At 42.4% G+C, this 16,395-nt stretch overlaps 1 protein-coding gene across 3 annotated transcripts in view; it reads right to left on the bottom strand.

Annotated features, from left to right (window-relative positions):
- DPY19L1 (dpy-19 like C-mannosyltransferase 1) overlaps positions 1-16,395 on the bottom strand; it is a 2,006,077-nt gene that overhangs the window by 1,933,164 nt on the left and 56,518 nt on the right. For all 3 annotated transcript variants that reach the window (XM_069613244.1, XM_069613243.1, XM_069613242.1), the window contains exon 2: positions 10,899-10,923. In XM_069613244.1, coding sequence (XP_069469345.1) covers positions 10,899-10,923 — 25 coding nt within the window. The remainder of the gene's footprint in view (positions 1-10,898; positions 10,924-16,395) is intronic.

Raw genomic sequence — 16,395 nt, forward strand, 5'->3', positions numbered from 1 at the left:
AATGAGTTAGCATAAAGTCCATCCGATTGATCCACTGGATCGCTGCATGGTTTCATGATTAGAGCGAAGACCCTGCACAGTGTGTGCCTCCAGTAAGGGAGACCAAGGGCAGCAGTCAGTCATTCATTACTTAATTTGAATTCTTTTGGGTTTTGGGCAGGTTCTTGGGTGAAGCATTGCAATGCTTATAAACACAGGTAACAGGGTGTCCTCTGAGCTAGATCCCCCCCACCACCTACCATGCGTATTCACCCAGACTTATGAGATGGCCATGTCCCCTCTGTATGGAGCACAAACTTCTTCAGATATGGGCGTGCCTTGCTGAGCCAAATCAGTTGGTTGCTGCTTGATTCTACAGGCAGAGAGAGCATGGTCCCCACGTCTGGATAAACCCTGCAGAAACATTTATAGGGTAGCTTGCTTGCTGCACCAGATCCAAGGTTGCTTCTTGCCTCTCCGCCACAAAGGGGATGAGCCATGGTTTGCATAATTTAGAAGGATGAGCAAGAATGATTGGCCTATGGCTGGTCTCCCTTCTTTAGACACACAAAAAATAAAAGGAAAGTAACAGTGGTAGAGTGGAGTTCATAGTGGTAATGAGCAGGTTGCAAAATTTGCACTCGTTACTAGCTAGTGAAATTTGACTCTTGACGAGTAGGAAATCATGTGCTGTGCCTATATACATAATTGAGGTGGTGAGGGACTTTATGATGGCTGGCTAGTAGCTTACAGCTTGTATTTCTGCCCCACTATGATTAAAAAAAAAGTTTAGGGCCATCACATTTGAGGTGTATAACACATGCCTCCACTGCAGAACTCCAAGCGGAGGACCACATGTTCCTATACCAGCAAGATAGTTTAATATGCCTGCTGCAGGGCCCTTTATTTCATCTACATGTCACACTCAACCCCCGATCCTACCCGTTTGTCCTTCGCCGCTCTTTTTTTTTTGGTTTCTCAGATTTCCGAGAAGTCATGGACTTAAACAGGTACGGCCGTTGGACCTATATATCCAGCGTGGAACGTGGATGGAGGCAGAGGAAGAGTTCAGGATTCCAGGAAGCAAGGGTAGACTACGTTCAGGAATAAGCGCGGAACCAGGAAGGAAATTGCTGCTCGCAAGGTAAACAAGCAGGGTGAATGCACAGAGCAAGGAAGGGAGCCAGGAAGGAAAGAGCGAGCGGCCTGGAAGAGGAGTAACCGCTGAGGGGTCCGGGAATGAAGGGGAGAAAGGATTGACATATCGGAACAGCGATACGAGGAAGGAACGCAAAGCACACTAGCAGCTAACTAGTATAGGAGCGTTGAGACGCAAAGCGCCGCGGAGGCGTGTCCTTTTTGTAGGAGTCCATCGCACCGGCGTAAATGCTGGAGCGCAGCATGACTGATGCGGCGGCCATGTTGAGAGGAACACCGCCCGATGGTACGATGCATCATGGACCAGGAAGTCCAGAAGGGGCGCGAGTGGCGGTTCATGACACTACAGATCACAGGTCACAATCCCACCTTTCTGGACTTGAACTATCACCCCAAGTTGCATGTTTTCTGGCACATCACGGTCTCCCGGCATCTCCACTTGGCCAAATAGTGTGATGCACAGCGATTCATACTCATAAAACAATGCCATTATAAACAGAGCACACGTTGGCAGGGAGGGATATAAAAAAACTGAACAGAACCTACGGCACGCAGGGCATTACCTCTGGTTGCAAAGGCCCACTGAGCTGCCCCCACCCAAATGTAATCTGGTGGGTAATTTCACAGCTTTACCACTAGTCCACATTGTGCGATCTTTGTCAGATAACTATCTTTTAGCTTTCCAACTTAAGCGAACTATTATCCTGGGCAAATGAAAAGCAAAAAGTAAACAAGATTCAGCCTGGGAATCCTCCCGTCCCCTGCACACCATCAGGTGTTGGCATAAAGCCAATTACTGTATTGTCTAAAATAATATTCAATACATTTCAAAGCATTGTGAGTATAAATGATTTCATCACGCAAAAATAATGTTTTGAAAGAACATATCTGTAATTGTTTCATAATAATGAACATACAAAATATGCAAAAAGCATAAGTATATGTACAAAAAAGCAAACAAATATCACACAGTATTTCTAGGGTGACGCGTTTCAAGTAAGAAGCAAACAAATATCAGTCCGTTTTTCTAGGGCAATGCGTCTCGAAACGTGTCGCCCTTTAAAAAAACGGACTGATATTTGTTTGCTTCTTACTTGAAACGCGTAACCCTAGAAAAACTGATATTTGTTTGCTTCTTTGTACATATACTTATGTTTTTTGCATATTTTGTATATTCATTATTATGAAACAATTACAGATATATTTTCTTTCAAAAAATTATTTTTACGTGATGAAATCATCTATACTCACAATGCTTTGAAATGTATTGAATATTATTTTAGACAATACGGTAATTGGCTTTTTGCCAACACCTGATAGTGTGCAGAGGACGGGAGGAGTCCCAGGCTGAATCTTCTTTCCTTTTCTGTCTTGTGTAGGGATTTTGTGCCATGATCCAAGTTCCTCCCCCGTACCTTAAAGTCTGACCAACATCCCCCTCCTCGAATTATCAATTCTATTAGTTGCACTATTAACTACCTATAGGTGTGCACCACTGTCTCTAACCAAATCAAAAGCAAAAGCCATTAGAAGCAAAATGAAATGAAACGGGGGTCACTTTACAGGTTGTGCACTTGGTCTATCCAGCAATCACCAAACACACTGCAAACTTGCAAGAAGCATACTAACATTATTTTAGTGGCTCCCCGTCAGTCCGTGTCAAAGACTTCCTCCACTTCGCTCTCCAGAAAGTGCACCTCTGGCAACTTGGCTCAGTTGTGGGTTGCTGCTGGGCAAACCAGGGTTCTCCCCGAGTTACTAGCTAGCTCCGACTAGCCAGTACGAAACTCCTGTGGTCTGACCCTGGAGTGCTTTGCTTCAGGGAGGTCAGGGTTGGGGTTCCTTGTCAGCCCATGTCGAAGGTCCCTCAGGGACGATCGCCTCTTGGGAGGCTTCATCCACTCTGTTCTCCAGACAGTGCACCTTGGGCACATTGTCTCGGTTGCAGGTTACTGCTGTAGTAAAGGTGCTGAAGCAGCACAGTCCAGAGGGGCGTACCTACCAGCCGAACGAATAAGTGGGAACAGGAGGGGGCACCCCATACACCGGTCAGAGTACCATTGACGGCTGTAATAAAGGTGTCTAAGGGACACATGCAGCTCGAGAAGCCATAAAACAAGATTGGGCTGAGGGCCACCAAGGGGGGGGTCAGAGGGGGACACGAGTGGCTCAGGGTTTGTGTGGGACAGGGGCGCAAGATAAATATGGTTGCATAACATGAGGGGTATCGCCGCGTCATCAGTGTTAGGTGAAAACTGCAGGCAAGTAGATCACAGGGGTTTAACACAGTAGCCCCACATAGCAGGTCACATACAAAATTGCACGAATGCTCTAAGGCAGCAGGGTTCTGGAAGAGCGATGCAGGCTGGCCGTTCTCAGGAGACAGCAGCCACTGGGAACAGAACCAGCCGATACATACATGGTCAACGCGCCAGGCTCATGGGCGCTCGCTGAGACCAGGGGGAATGACATTTACAAGAATATGTTTAGGGAGGCACGCTCACAGCACGATCAGTGGTTTCAAATTGCCCTTTGGCAGGTAGGCCTGGGAAGAAGGATGTGGAATGAAGGCATGATCCAAGTTTTGGTGTTCCTGAAAGGCAACATGTATATTGTGTCCTCAGTGAGGTTCACGAGGCTCCTTATTGGCCGGATGCTGTGTGAATGACCCCCGTTCCAACCAGGCTAGAACAATTATTCTACGAGTTAGGCCTCAGTTACACTTTCTCATAAATTCTTTCCAAAGGGAGTTGAGCACACAATAAATTCATGGTTTTCGTCCATGGCATAGACCGTCAGGTATACAAGAGTAACGAAGAGAGGCGTTAACCTGGGAGAGTTGCAGGTGCAAGGAGTAGCACAGGATGCCAAGTTATCTGATCTCAGAGAGGAGAATTGCCTTGTATTTAGTTTATTGCTGGGGATGACAGATTTCGCTCTTCGTACCGACTGCACATGGTTAGGTCATCTACAGGGGATGAACATCCAAATGTAACCAGTTATTGTACTAACCAATCAGAATAGAGTAATGTACTAACAAATTGGAACAGGGCAATTTCTGCTGACTTAGGTTTTATATAGGCCGGCGCCAATAAGATCCTTCTAATGTAGATAGCAAAACAATAGACGTGATGGCTGGAAGGTTTAGAATGAATCTTAACCAGTGGTATTGCTCTGGGCAACCCTCCAAACCACAGTTCTTTGCCTGCCAAGCCTTTACAAAGGGGAAAGACCATATGCAAATCAGGCTTGGTTCCAACCCAAAAGGGGCAGTCCAGCTCGAATTGCTAGAGCCACATCTAAACCTTCCAGCAAACACCTCTTCAGTTTTGCTTTAGTCACCCAGAGTGGGACGGGTATGCCCAAACATGGGTCCCATGCCTGCTGGGCATAAAGACCCACGCTTCTCCTCACAGAGGAGCCTCAACAAGGCGGAAACATGTCTGTGGATGCTTGTGGTCTTGTGCAGAAGGGATGCGTCTAAGCAATTCACACTGGATTGCCCCTTTGGGGATGGGAACAAGCCTGATTTCCATATGGTCTTCCCCCTTTTGTAATGGCTTGGCAGGCAAAGAATGACGTTCTGGAGGGTTGCCCAGAGAAATGCCAGAGGTTAAGATTAATTCTAAACCTTCCAGCCATCACCTCTTGTTTTTCTTTAGAATGTAGATACAAATAATGTTTAGATTTTACACCAATTTATTGTAATTGTGTGGTTTTTGTCTTCAAATACTACTGTCTGATGAGAGCGGGGTGAGTTCTCAGCTTTTCAGTCTCACAAGACCGACACTCTGCCAGCCGTTATTTTGCATTTTCAATAAAGGTGTTTTCTACAATTTGGGCCCCCTCATCCTTCCTTGGATTTTCTTGGGGGGCTACAGGCTCTTGAACCTACAGACATATTGTTGTGTGCATTAGTAAATGCCACCAACTGAATTCCCTTAGTGGCCACATTAGTAAAATTCATGCATTTATTTTGAGACTATCCCTTGACAGACCCGTTTCTCTGAAAGTCACAGAGCTTGAACGGAAGGATTCTCCAAAATTACTTCTTTCTAAAAGGTTTGGCTCTACCATTTATTTTTTACTGGTGAGCATACATGAGGTTTACTTGTCCCAAGTAATCAATCTCACTCGTATCTATTTTTGAAATGCTTAAAGGAAGTTAATGAACCAAGTATTTAAAAATAGTCAAACTGGTAAAGAAAAGCAATTATAACAAAATTAATTACATTATGAAAAACAAATGTTCAGGTACTTTGCATCGGAATTTGTTCGGACTCTTAAGTGCTATAGATATACAAATGGCTATAAAAGAAATCCAAGGCGCGCCTGTCCAAGATCAGAGACCAACCCTTCCAACAGAAAATTTTGATCAGATTAAGAGCAAGTTAGGCTTTAAGCCAGATTTGTTTTTCTAAGTACTTCCCAGCTGTATGACGGAGCAAAAGATTTTGTTTTTATATTACCCACTCCCTGTGCAAGTGGGTGGTCAGGTTGGGGGCACAAACCCTCTATGCTCATGTGACAGGGCCTCAATGTAGGCTAGAGCAGATTAAACTACTCTTGCCTCTGGGTCAGTACCTCAAAATGGTTTATTGGACCATTGCTGGAGAGGGGGAAGAAAATGAAAAATGTGGTTCACAGGAATTGTATTTAGCGGAACACTTTGCTTTTGAGGTGGAGCTATAAATATTTCACTCGCTTACTGAACGCTAGTGAAAAGACACAGTGGGAAACCACGGAAATCGGAACTTTTTGCAAAGCTGCAAAAAGAAAACCTTTTCTAAATGGACGTTTAAAGGTACAAATGAGATTGCCTTGATTTACAGATATGTTTAACCCTGGCCCTCTGTATGGTGCACCCTTTGGGGGCTTATAATTGCTTGCACTGACAGGAATGTACAGTAAGGGGGGTTTTCTTGGTTTCTATTTGAAGACAGTTGGGGACTTAGTGGCCCAATTTTAACAATGGTAATTCATTTACCCCTGTTTTTTGCATTAGGAGGTTAACTAACCCAGAGCATCTTGGGTCTGAGTTTGTAACAAAATTGAAGTTTGCTCCCCATTTATGAAATAACGGTAGCATACTGAGGGAGCTCAGAGATTGTTTTTAACAATGTTGCTTGTCTAGGTTTTTAAGCATTATTTATTGTTTTAAATCATGGCGTTGTTGCTGTTTTATATGTTGTAGCACTGATAAAGCCTTTGAATAAGTCTACTTATCCTGAAGAAGACGTTGACCAATGGTTCTGTAAAATCTGGCCAATTGATGTCAAGTCGAAACTATACAAAAGGAAAGCAAATGATGAGAGCAATACTACTAGAATAATATTGGATACTTATAGTTGATACATAATAGTGGACTGTCAAAGTAGTAATATTACTACTGTAAAAGTTATTTAGAATGTCTCTATACAAACTAGACTTGATTGTGAAGATGCATGGTAGAATGGTGTTAGTGATATGCACATAGGAGAAATGTTTACACACAAATTTGCTATTTGCACAAAAAAACTTTTGTTCACAAATATATGTTGATTGGAAATTAATTGTTGTCTTATAATTGTTTGAAAATGATGTATTTTATGAAATTGTAACAGAATAAAATGATATATTTTTAATAAGAACACACTCTCTGGTCCTCAGCATGCGCTTTCTGAAACACATTTATTGAATTTTTCAGACTCTGTTTAGTCCATAATAGGACTGAGGCAATGTCATTAGTCACAGAATGTCCAAGGATGTTGCTATTGTTCCAGCCACCTTCCTGGCTGCAATGAGTTGCATGTGCTGCCTTTTCATTTTCCTTTGCAAAGTGTTATATTTCCATTCAATTCATTGGGCTGCACGCCTTGGGGTGGCCCATTTGTTGCATAGTATGATAGGGAAATTAGAACATACTGTACTTTAAGTAGTTAAACATAAACCATTGAGCTTCTGTTCATTTTTAGATCTTGTACAGAATTCTGCCAAAACCCTCTCCAGCCCAGACATTGGGCTCCAACATGTTGCAAGTATCACTTTATAGACATGCCCACATTCATTCCTTTTTTGCACTTCAGTAGTGACACAAAGCAGCTTTCTTAAGAGCCTTACAATTTTAAGGGGCCAATGGTAAGGCTACGAATTGTAAGTGACTTGAATCCAGCACTCCAACCAAGTCAATGCTTAGTATGGGATGCCCAATGGAAGCCCTTATTTATATATGTTTATGTCAAAGTTATTTAAATCTGAATGATGAACCCTTATAAAACGCCCCTCTCTTTGAATCCCCCTGACCTCACTGAGCCAAGAAGTAGGTTTGTTTTGCAAATTAAAAGGTTTATTTGAAGAATTGAACAATATATATATATATCACACTTTTATGAATAAAATAATATCGGTATAGCACACTTATGAATATGAACGGTAATCAGCAATGGGTAATATTACAATATCAACAATCTCTTTAATCAGTAAGGAGTAGGAATAGGAAGGATAAGGTATCAGAGAATACTTTATATGGATTCAAGGAAATGCAATAATGGGAAAAATGCAACACATAAATAAACTTGATATGGTTTCAATCAAAAGACAAGATCATCACTTTTTCCCATGTGACTACTCACTCCCCCAGTATGCAATATGAAGAGATGGAAATGAGGGCACACAGGTTTCAAGAATACAATCAATAATGTAGTTCAATCCCAGTTCCTCCAGCAAGCTTAGAGAAAACAGGTATGATTTTAAACAGGCAAACATACTTTTGAATGTGATTGCAATGAATGGGAAAATATGCCAAAATAATTTTAATCCACTAAATGTGATTCAGGATAAGTGAGAGTTACTTTGGATTGGTACAGGTCAACACTAGCAATGGTTCATGGATGATTGTCAGATTGGAAACGAATTTCAGCAGTTGCAAACAAGAAACAGTTATTTTGGCAAGTGGTGAAATGGAGCTAAATTGCAATTCGCTGCAATTTTTCCGCGTGCGTAAACGTGATTACTAGGACGTGCGGTTCAAAAGTTAGAGGTTTTCGTGAAGGTAGATTTTCAGAAATAAGGTCAAGATTTCAAAATGACAGATTGCGCTTTACAGATTTGGAATCAACAAGATGGACACAAGATTCTATAATGCAGTTCTGGACAGGTTGAATGGTTGGAATAAGATTACTTTAGACTAAGAGAGGACTATGCACAGTTCTAGACTTGATACTCCTAGGCTTGGGAACGGAAGGGGCCCCGTCAGGATCTGGTCAAGGGTTTGGCTTCACTCGCCACCGGACAGGTCTCAGGCACTCTGGGTTCTGATCTCAGCACTCCACGGCGGTCTGGACGGCCTCTTAGACTGGATCTGACGGGCTCTGGATACAGCACTGCTTTCTGGGTCTGGATCTTGGTTCTAGCACAGGGTTCTTAGCGAAAAGCAAAACAGCGCAGCCCGGCTGTTAGATTTTGAGATGCCCCTGGGATGTTTAGGGGTTATAATCAGGTTGCAAAAGATTCTGAGGCCTGCTGAGAAGAGTTCAGCTTTTGGGATTGGGCCTTTCTGCTTCAAAGTTCTGGAGTCTGGATTCTAAGTTCTGGTCTCTGGATCTAGTCTGGATCTGGTCTGGCAGGGTGCTTCGCAGGAATCAGTTGAGTAGTGGAAAAGATGTCTCCTATCTGGGTCTCAGCAGTCCCTATTTATGTGTTTCCAAAGGGGGAGGGGAGGCTGATTCTACAATGCCCAACCCTCTAAGGATTTGATAGGTTAGAGAATGTCCTGTCCCCTGATTTGAGACAGGAGCAGTGTGTCATATGTGTCAGAGTGATGCTGTGTTTTATGGCTTAACTGAAATCCCTCCCCTTTGCTTTAACATAGAAAATCCATTTTTCCCAAAAAACATATTTCCCAGATACACAAGTTGTTCATAATACATATACACATCACAGATTAATTAAGGCAGGTATCTGTTCAAGTCCCATGTCCCTACGAGCTTGGGTTCAGAAATGATCACTTATTTGCACTTTTGGTGGGTTTCCCAATATTCGTTCTGCACCAAATTTTACATAGGCATACACACTCCATCTGAGCACATCTCTGTAATTTCTTATGTTCATAGCAAAAACACTGCAGCTGCAATATTAATAAATTAATAAATTCCAGGGTTTGGTCTCAGAACATCGCACGGAGTCCAGAATCGTGAGGAAATTTTTTTAAGAACCTCAAAATTTCATATTTTTGTCAGCTTGGTATACTTTGTTATAAGCATTTTTATAAAACATACATTTGCTTTCAATTCACACAATGGTTTGTCTCCGCCCCAGAGCTGGCTGACTCAGAGGGTCACATGTCTTGTTTCCTGCCAGGAGTTGTTGACCAGTCACACCCAAATCAGCATATTCCTATTCATCCCAAAGAATCCATTGTCTTGACAGAGCAACATGCCAGGGTGCTTTGGCTAGTTCCTGTTCACACCAATATGTCAATCTCTTGGCCAAGGGCTGGGGAAAGCTTCCTTTGTCCAGGGGGAAGGTGTGGAATCTGTTTGATCCCAGTGTGGGAAACTTTTTAACTCTGCAACCAATGTCAACAAATTGTCTTTTCTTACAATATAACCCACATTTTTAACACATTCATTAAACAATTTCTTCCTTCAAGCCTTTTCAGAATATAGTTTTAAATTGTCTCCACCCCTTAGGCTTCTGATACCAAGTATTTCTTTGGCAGAGTTTGGGGTTCCATGTTCAACTTTACAAAGAAAATGGTTTTAAAACGCTGGCTTCTGGTAGTGGTGAGTACCGGTATTGCACTCATTTTGACAGCTTTCTTCCAGCAAACAATCCTCAAAAGTATACTATGTTCAGATATAGATACACTTCTGTGGATCTTATATTTATGTAGATTATTGCGGGAGAATGATGTTGACCAATCAACAACGGGATTGGATCTATTTAGGTGGTTTGTGAGCCATGATTTTTGCAAATTTGACACCAAATAAAAATGGATTTTTGAAACCAGCTCGGATTTTTTTTTTTTAGAATGATTTTGCTCTGTGAGCATCCCAATGATAGGTTTTGGCAGTGGTCTCCTGTGTTACCACTGACATAGGCAAAAGTAGATGGTGGCCTATTTTTCATGTTTTCACTGCGCACTTTCTGGTGATTTCTGGCGAGCAGCATGCTTTCCGGCGGCCGTTATGATGTTTCTGCTGCAAGCAAGGCACAGTGATGTTGCACAGCTTGGATGAGTGGGTTGATACATCCCACAGAATGCACAAGCTGAGGAGTCATGACATGAACATCTACATACAGATAGAAGGAACGACGGACAGTCAAATGAATTGAGGTACTTTTCAAAGGGATTCTAAATTAAATGTGTCAGCAATATTTTGTAATGAATTAGGCATGCTATTAGCATTTTTGAATAAACTTAAAATCAATTAAATGATGGATTATGAATTGCACAAATACTCTGGCTTCTTATTAACATAGAGCTGATCAGCAGTTGTAATCCATTTGCTCAATATTGCACCAGTGCTACTAAGTGGGGAGGAGGAGGCGGTCTTCTGCCGTCCACCTTTTTTGTTCTATATATACACACTTTGCGATCACATATTTTACTTAATGTTTGACTTATGTATGCGTTGTAAAATGTTTTATTAATGGAGAATATTTGTATTCTGAACATAAGTTGACGGAAACTACAAAATATAGATTTAAAGTTATGCATGATTTCAAAATGCAACTTCCCCATACGCAGGTTATATTTAAGAGAGCAAATTAAGTCTTACCAGTGAAGAACTCCTGCAAAGGCAGCTGAAAAAAAATAGAAAGTGCAGTTGTATTAACAGTTTATAAAACGTTTGACTTAAAAACTGCAGCATATTCTTACAGGCATTACCCTGCAACCAGTAACAACAAACATATTCCTAAGAAAAAACTTGAAACATGGTCATCAAAGTGGAATACCTTACCAAGCAAATATAAAAAATTAGGGTACCGTTAAGGATGAAAGTATTACTTTAAGGCCCACTGAAGCCACCTGCTCATTTTATATACTTGCTGCATGCTAGCAAGAAAACACTGGTACACAAACGGCTGATGGGAAGAAGCTGGGTGCTGCACGCAGGCACCACAAATGATGTGCATAATTTCACAGAACCTGGTAAAGTTGTGCGGAAATTGATGGAGCAGAGGTGCAACCAATTATGAAAGTGGTGGTGGGTGGATTTGGAGTAGGAGAGATGGGGGCAGCATGGATAATTTGGGGTTTGAATGACCCCACCTCTGTGCCCTCCCCAGGAGAGGACTAGCAGCTTCTCAGAAGACGCCAGCAACATTGACACCTACAGGCATTTTATTGAGGAGGAGATAGCGTGGGATTAGGTAGGCTGTCTGAAGAATGGAGGGGCAATGGCTTACTTCCACCGGCGGTCACTTGTCGGTCTGTGATATCAGTGGGGTTTTATTGACCAACCTGCGACAGCAGTGAAGGGCCTGGATTACAGAAGGCATAATATACTAGGAAATTTCCCAACAGCAGAAGACACAAGCAATCGGCCAGATAAAGAACCCATTATAGGACTGAAACAGAGGATTCAACAGTACGGACTGACAGCAGGGTCTAAGAGGGGGTTAAAGTCATAGTATGAAAATAACAATTTCCAATAAGGGTAAACAGACTGGGTCCCAGGACTAGATGAATCTCGTTGGGCTCTCCTCCTAACATCGAGATTGATACACAATGATTATGTGACATACTGAGTGCAGAGTAGCCTCTCAAAATTGCAGGACTGCCATCCTACCCAGCTACACCGCCCACCCCCAAAAGAACCTTTTTCCTTTAAAACGACCACCCGTCTATCACAGTCTCAGCATGGTCCTATATCTTCCTGCATCTGCTGCACCCCCTCTAAGAGGGGATGGTGCACCCAGCTCTGTGGGGAACTTCAAGGAACCAACGCACCACCCATCTCGCTAGCACCGCCCATCTTATCAAAATCTTTTTGGATGACACCTATGCAAGATATCAGCATAATTCTGAAATTTAAGCTATGGAGCCACCGAAACACTATGTGAGTGGGGGGCTGGTGGGGCACTCATGTTTGGCTTGTGGCTGTATACACTTTGAGAGGGTTTTGAAGGCTTTTGGAGGCAGTGGGACAGACTTCTAGGAGAAACAACCAGAGATGCTGGCTCCTCTCCCGATTGCATGACAAACGATGTTCATTAGCCTGATGGGCAAAGGTCCCAGCAGAGGTCATAGAGTTTTGGCTGTGCAACTGCAAGTGAAGTCTGAGATGATGCTCTGCCGGTCAACCAAAATACTAAGGGCAGCGAAATAAGTGCTCGGGTTTCCATCTCTCAGGCAGCCCTTTCTCAGAACCTTAATTACTTGCCTCCCATAAACAACCCTTAGTTGCCCGCTTCTGGTAATGAGCAGTCTCCATACTCTCATAATTTGCCAATTTCCAGATCCTTGCTACACATACTGCAAAACGTATCCATGTGACAAAGAGGATGAGAAGGAGAACAACCAGAGAGACACACGTTTGCCCAGGTTTAATATAGGGCTATGAATCTGTGCTTCTTTATTTTTTTGCAGGCTTTTGCAACAGCGAGTTAGCACAATACAGCAGGCCCCGAATAGGCAGGGTTGCCCGAATGGGCATCAACAATGGATACATTGGGTGCACTACCACAAGCTGTTAATAGGTTGTGCTATGCAGCACATCATACGTTTCGGATACAGAGCCAAAATGAACTGGTACCTCTGTTCAGTTTGACTCGTGACTCATCAAGTTGTGAAGCAGTGCTTCCTTATTTGTTGCAGGATTTTGCACAAGACCAGATTCAGTTTTAGAATGGACGCTCTCTTTGTGCTGTTGCATTCTAACAGGTCTTGAAAAGCACCCGTGTTCCTATGAGCATTTGCTAATGCACACAAAATTCAGACTCTGCTTGTTACTATTCACACATCTGTTATGGTACCCGAGTGTTTCTGCAAACACAATGGTTCCTTTACATACATTTGTATCATACAAATGTACACTCCTTAAACACTTTTACACATTTGTCAAAAGGACACTTGCAACGATAGCAGCAATGCAAGTGCATAGGAGACCGTACATCTGGGGGCGACAAGTGAAAGCAGAGAAATTGGTTACTGACACATCCCATCCCAAGTCAAACCAACATGCAGTATTTCTGTATGCCTTCAACACTATACCATGCTGGTGGCAAAAATACAAGTTGCAAGCTACTAGCCAGCGATTTAAAAAAAGAAAATCCTCACTGGCCATCTCAATTCTATACATACACATGGCATACCATTTCTAAGTCGCCAGGAGTGAATTCTAACTAGCCAAAGGCAAGTGGAGAGGGCACACTTTGCACTATACGCTGTTTTGTTACATTTATAAAAGGAAACAAGTCCAACATGTGGCAGTTTTATATACACATACTACACAATCGGCAAGGACAATTTGAAACAAAAGTTTGTTTCCAGCTGGTATTTTTCGTTTCACTCATGGCTGTAAAGTCACCATTCTAGGTCATTATTACAAATTAGGGACATTAACAACACCCTCACACGTGCGGAAAATTAACAGTACGTGATTTAAGGCAGAGAGGTTCTGGACTCCTCAGTTTGAAAACGGAAATGTAACAGGAAATTGTGAAAAGGTACATTTTCAAAATTCGAATGAAGACCACCCTTGAGGTCTTCAAACTATTAATTGGATTGCATTTGGGGTGCACGTCAAATCTATATTCAATGTTTTGCGCCCATGGTATTCTACGAGTCCTTGATGAATATGAATCTTGACTGGCTACAGATATTGCAGGCGACTCTTGGGACTTGTGCAATGTATTCCGATGGCAATTATAAGATTAGAGTTGGGAATCTTTTCTTTAAAGGCTATGGTGCTCTGGAAAAGAGCAGAGCTGTACATTAAAATCCAAAATAACCCAAACAATCCCCTATTAATGTCCGTAAAGGAAGATATGGGGAGTAATAACCAGTCTATATTCGAGAAAGATATGAAAGCACTGTTTGAACAGATTTGCTGGACTCCCCAGTGGGGACAAGATAATGAATTTATGTTTTACCATCTACACAAATGCCTATATTTATCCGATTGGCAAAATAATTATGTACATTTAGCAACTTTAAAAACGGACAAGTTTGTGACATTTGTACTGTACACGTACAAAAAGGCTCACATGTACTTGGATCTGTGCCCATCTCCTGCACTTAGGCGATTTATACTGTTGATGCGCATTAACCATTTACCAACATTAGAGAACATCAGATTGGGGCAAGCTTTGACCAAAACGGAGAGATTCTGTAGAATCTGCAAGAATCACTCCGAGTTCGAAACAGCAAGACATATACTTACCTAGTGTCCGAAGAGGAGCATTAGTTATGGTAAAAATCTTGACAAGTTTGTACATTGTTTTGAACACATAAGAGACAATGAGTTTTGGTATCAATGTCTTAATACCCTCGATCCTGGATTGCATTTAGCCCTTTTTAGAATCTGGATGGAAGCTGAAAAAATATTTACCATCAAAGGGCTTGAAAAGTAATTTGCTGCACAGCCTGAGAGGATCAAAATCGATGACCCTTTAAGTAGATAAACAACTAAGTATTAAGACATTGGGCCTAGAGAGGCAATGCCCTAATGATTGGACCAGCTCAGTTCCAAACAATGTATTAGATCATGATGATATTACTGTGTTGGTTGCTATTGATTAGGGAAGATGGATTCCTTTCTTTTTGATTTGATGAATTAACTAGAACCTGGCTTATTCTGTTTGTATGATTAAGTTATGTATGTTCTTTATGTAATTTTGAGTATATATATGTTTTTTTCTTAAATTTGATTGATATAATTGTTGTATTGAATGTGTAAAGTTGTATTTGTTTGTAAAACTGTATCACATTAAATAAATAAATTAATTAGTTGGATTTCTGTGGTTTGATATAATAGCAGTGGACTATGGCTCCAGAAGACTATTTCAACTCTTATAATGTATTGGTGTCTTTGGGACATTTGATGAAAGAAAAATCCAGTGAGCATCTTTGAATACTCTTTTCAGGAAAGTGAGGGGGACAAGTCCTGTTCGAGTCCTTCCACTCAGGAAAGTGGGGTGGATAAAAACCCCTTCTTTCATTAAAACATAATTTGAATTGAGTAGCACAATTCTATAAAGTACATAATATAAACTAATATACTGAATAAAACCAAATACACTAAATATACACGGCTCATACATTGAAACTTCATATACCTTATATACCTTCGCAATGATGGACTTGCACAGAAAGGTGGTGGAGTCACCATCATCTTAAAAAAATACCCTTCCCATCCACAGCGTACACTCTACCCCTTCCCAAACTGCCAATCCCTCACTGCCAAACTTGCACTTACTCCCACATCCACCATCACCCAACAGGTCATCTACTGCCCACCTGGACCTGCCACCACCTTCAAAGATCAGCTCCTCCTGACGAACCTCAAACCAAACTCCAAAATCATCACTTTGGGGGACATCAATCTCAGCTACGCTGACACTCCCGATGAAGACGTTGCATCCCTCGCCAAGATCAACCGATGCCTTAGACTACTCCGAAAAAAATCCTCAATCCCACACATGCTCTTGGCCACACCGGTGCTTGGCTACTCAATCACAAATGTAACCACAATGCTGTCCAACACCCCATGTGTTTGGTCTGACCACCACATGGTGTTATTCGCCCTCCCCACACACCCCCAACTCCAACCAACCTCCCCTCCACCTGCCTCCCCCTTCCTTTCAAGATGCACCCACAACCTCGCCAGCGATCGCCTCTAGCCATTTCTCACTGACTACCACCCATCAGGCATTTTTCTAGTTGCAGCCTCCATTCGTGGGAAGGTGTGTACTTTTTGCTTGTGAGCTCCTGCTCATTTTGGTCGGATTTAGGCAGTTTAGTTTTATTTTGCCATTTTTCCATCACATTGCATATGTTTAGTGCCTCTCCCACCTCCCCAAGCCCTCTTCCTGCTTTCCTCACACCAGCCCGCCTCCCACCCCACACTTGATTAGACCTAGTGCCCCTCTAAGTCAAGATCCTAAGGCAGCTCCCTGCCCGGCCAGCCCTCAGTGAAGAACCCCTAAGGAAAAGGCAGCTCCCAAAGAAGCAGCTCCAGTCCATGTTTGCCTGGGAAGCCTGCCGCCATCAACCAGCAGCGACTGTTAAGGTAAGTGTGGTCTGGGTGGGGAGTACAGCAATTACTGTGC

This window comes from Ambystoma mexicanum, chromosome 5p (genome assembly GCF_040938575.1).
Source record: "Ambystoma mexicanum isolate Mex_15411 chromosome 5p, UKY_AmexF1_1, whole genome shotgun sequence".
NCBI classification, from domain to species: domain Eukaryota; kingdom Metazoa; phylum Chordata; class Amphibia; order Caudata; family Ambystomatidae; genus Ambystoma; species Ambystoma mexicanum.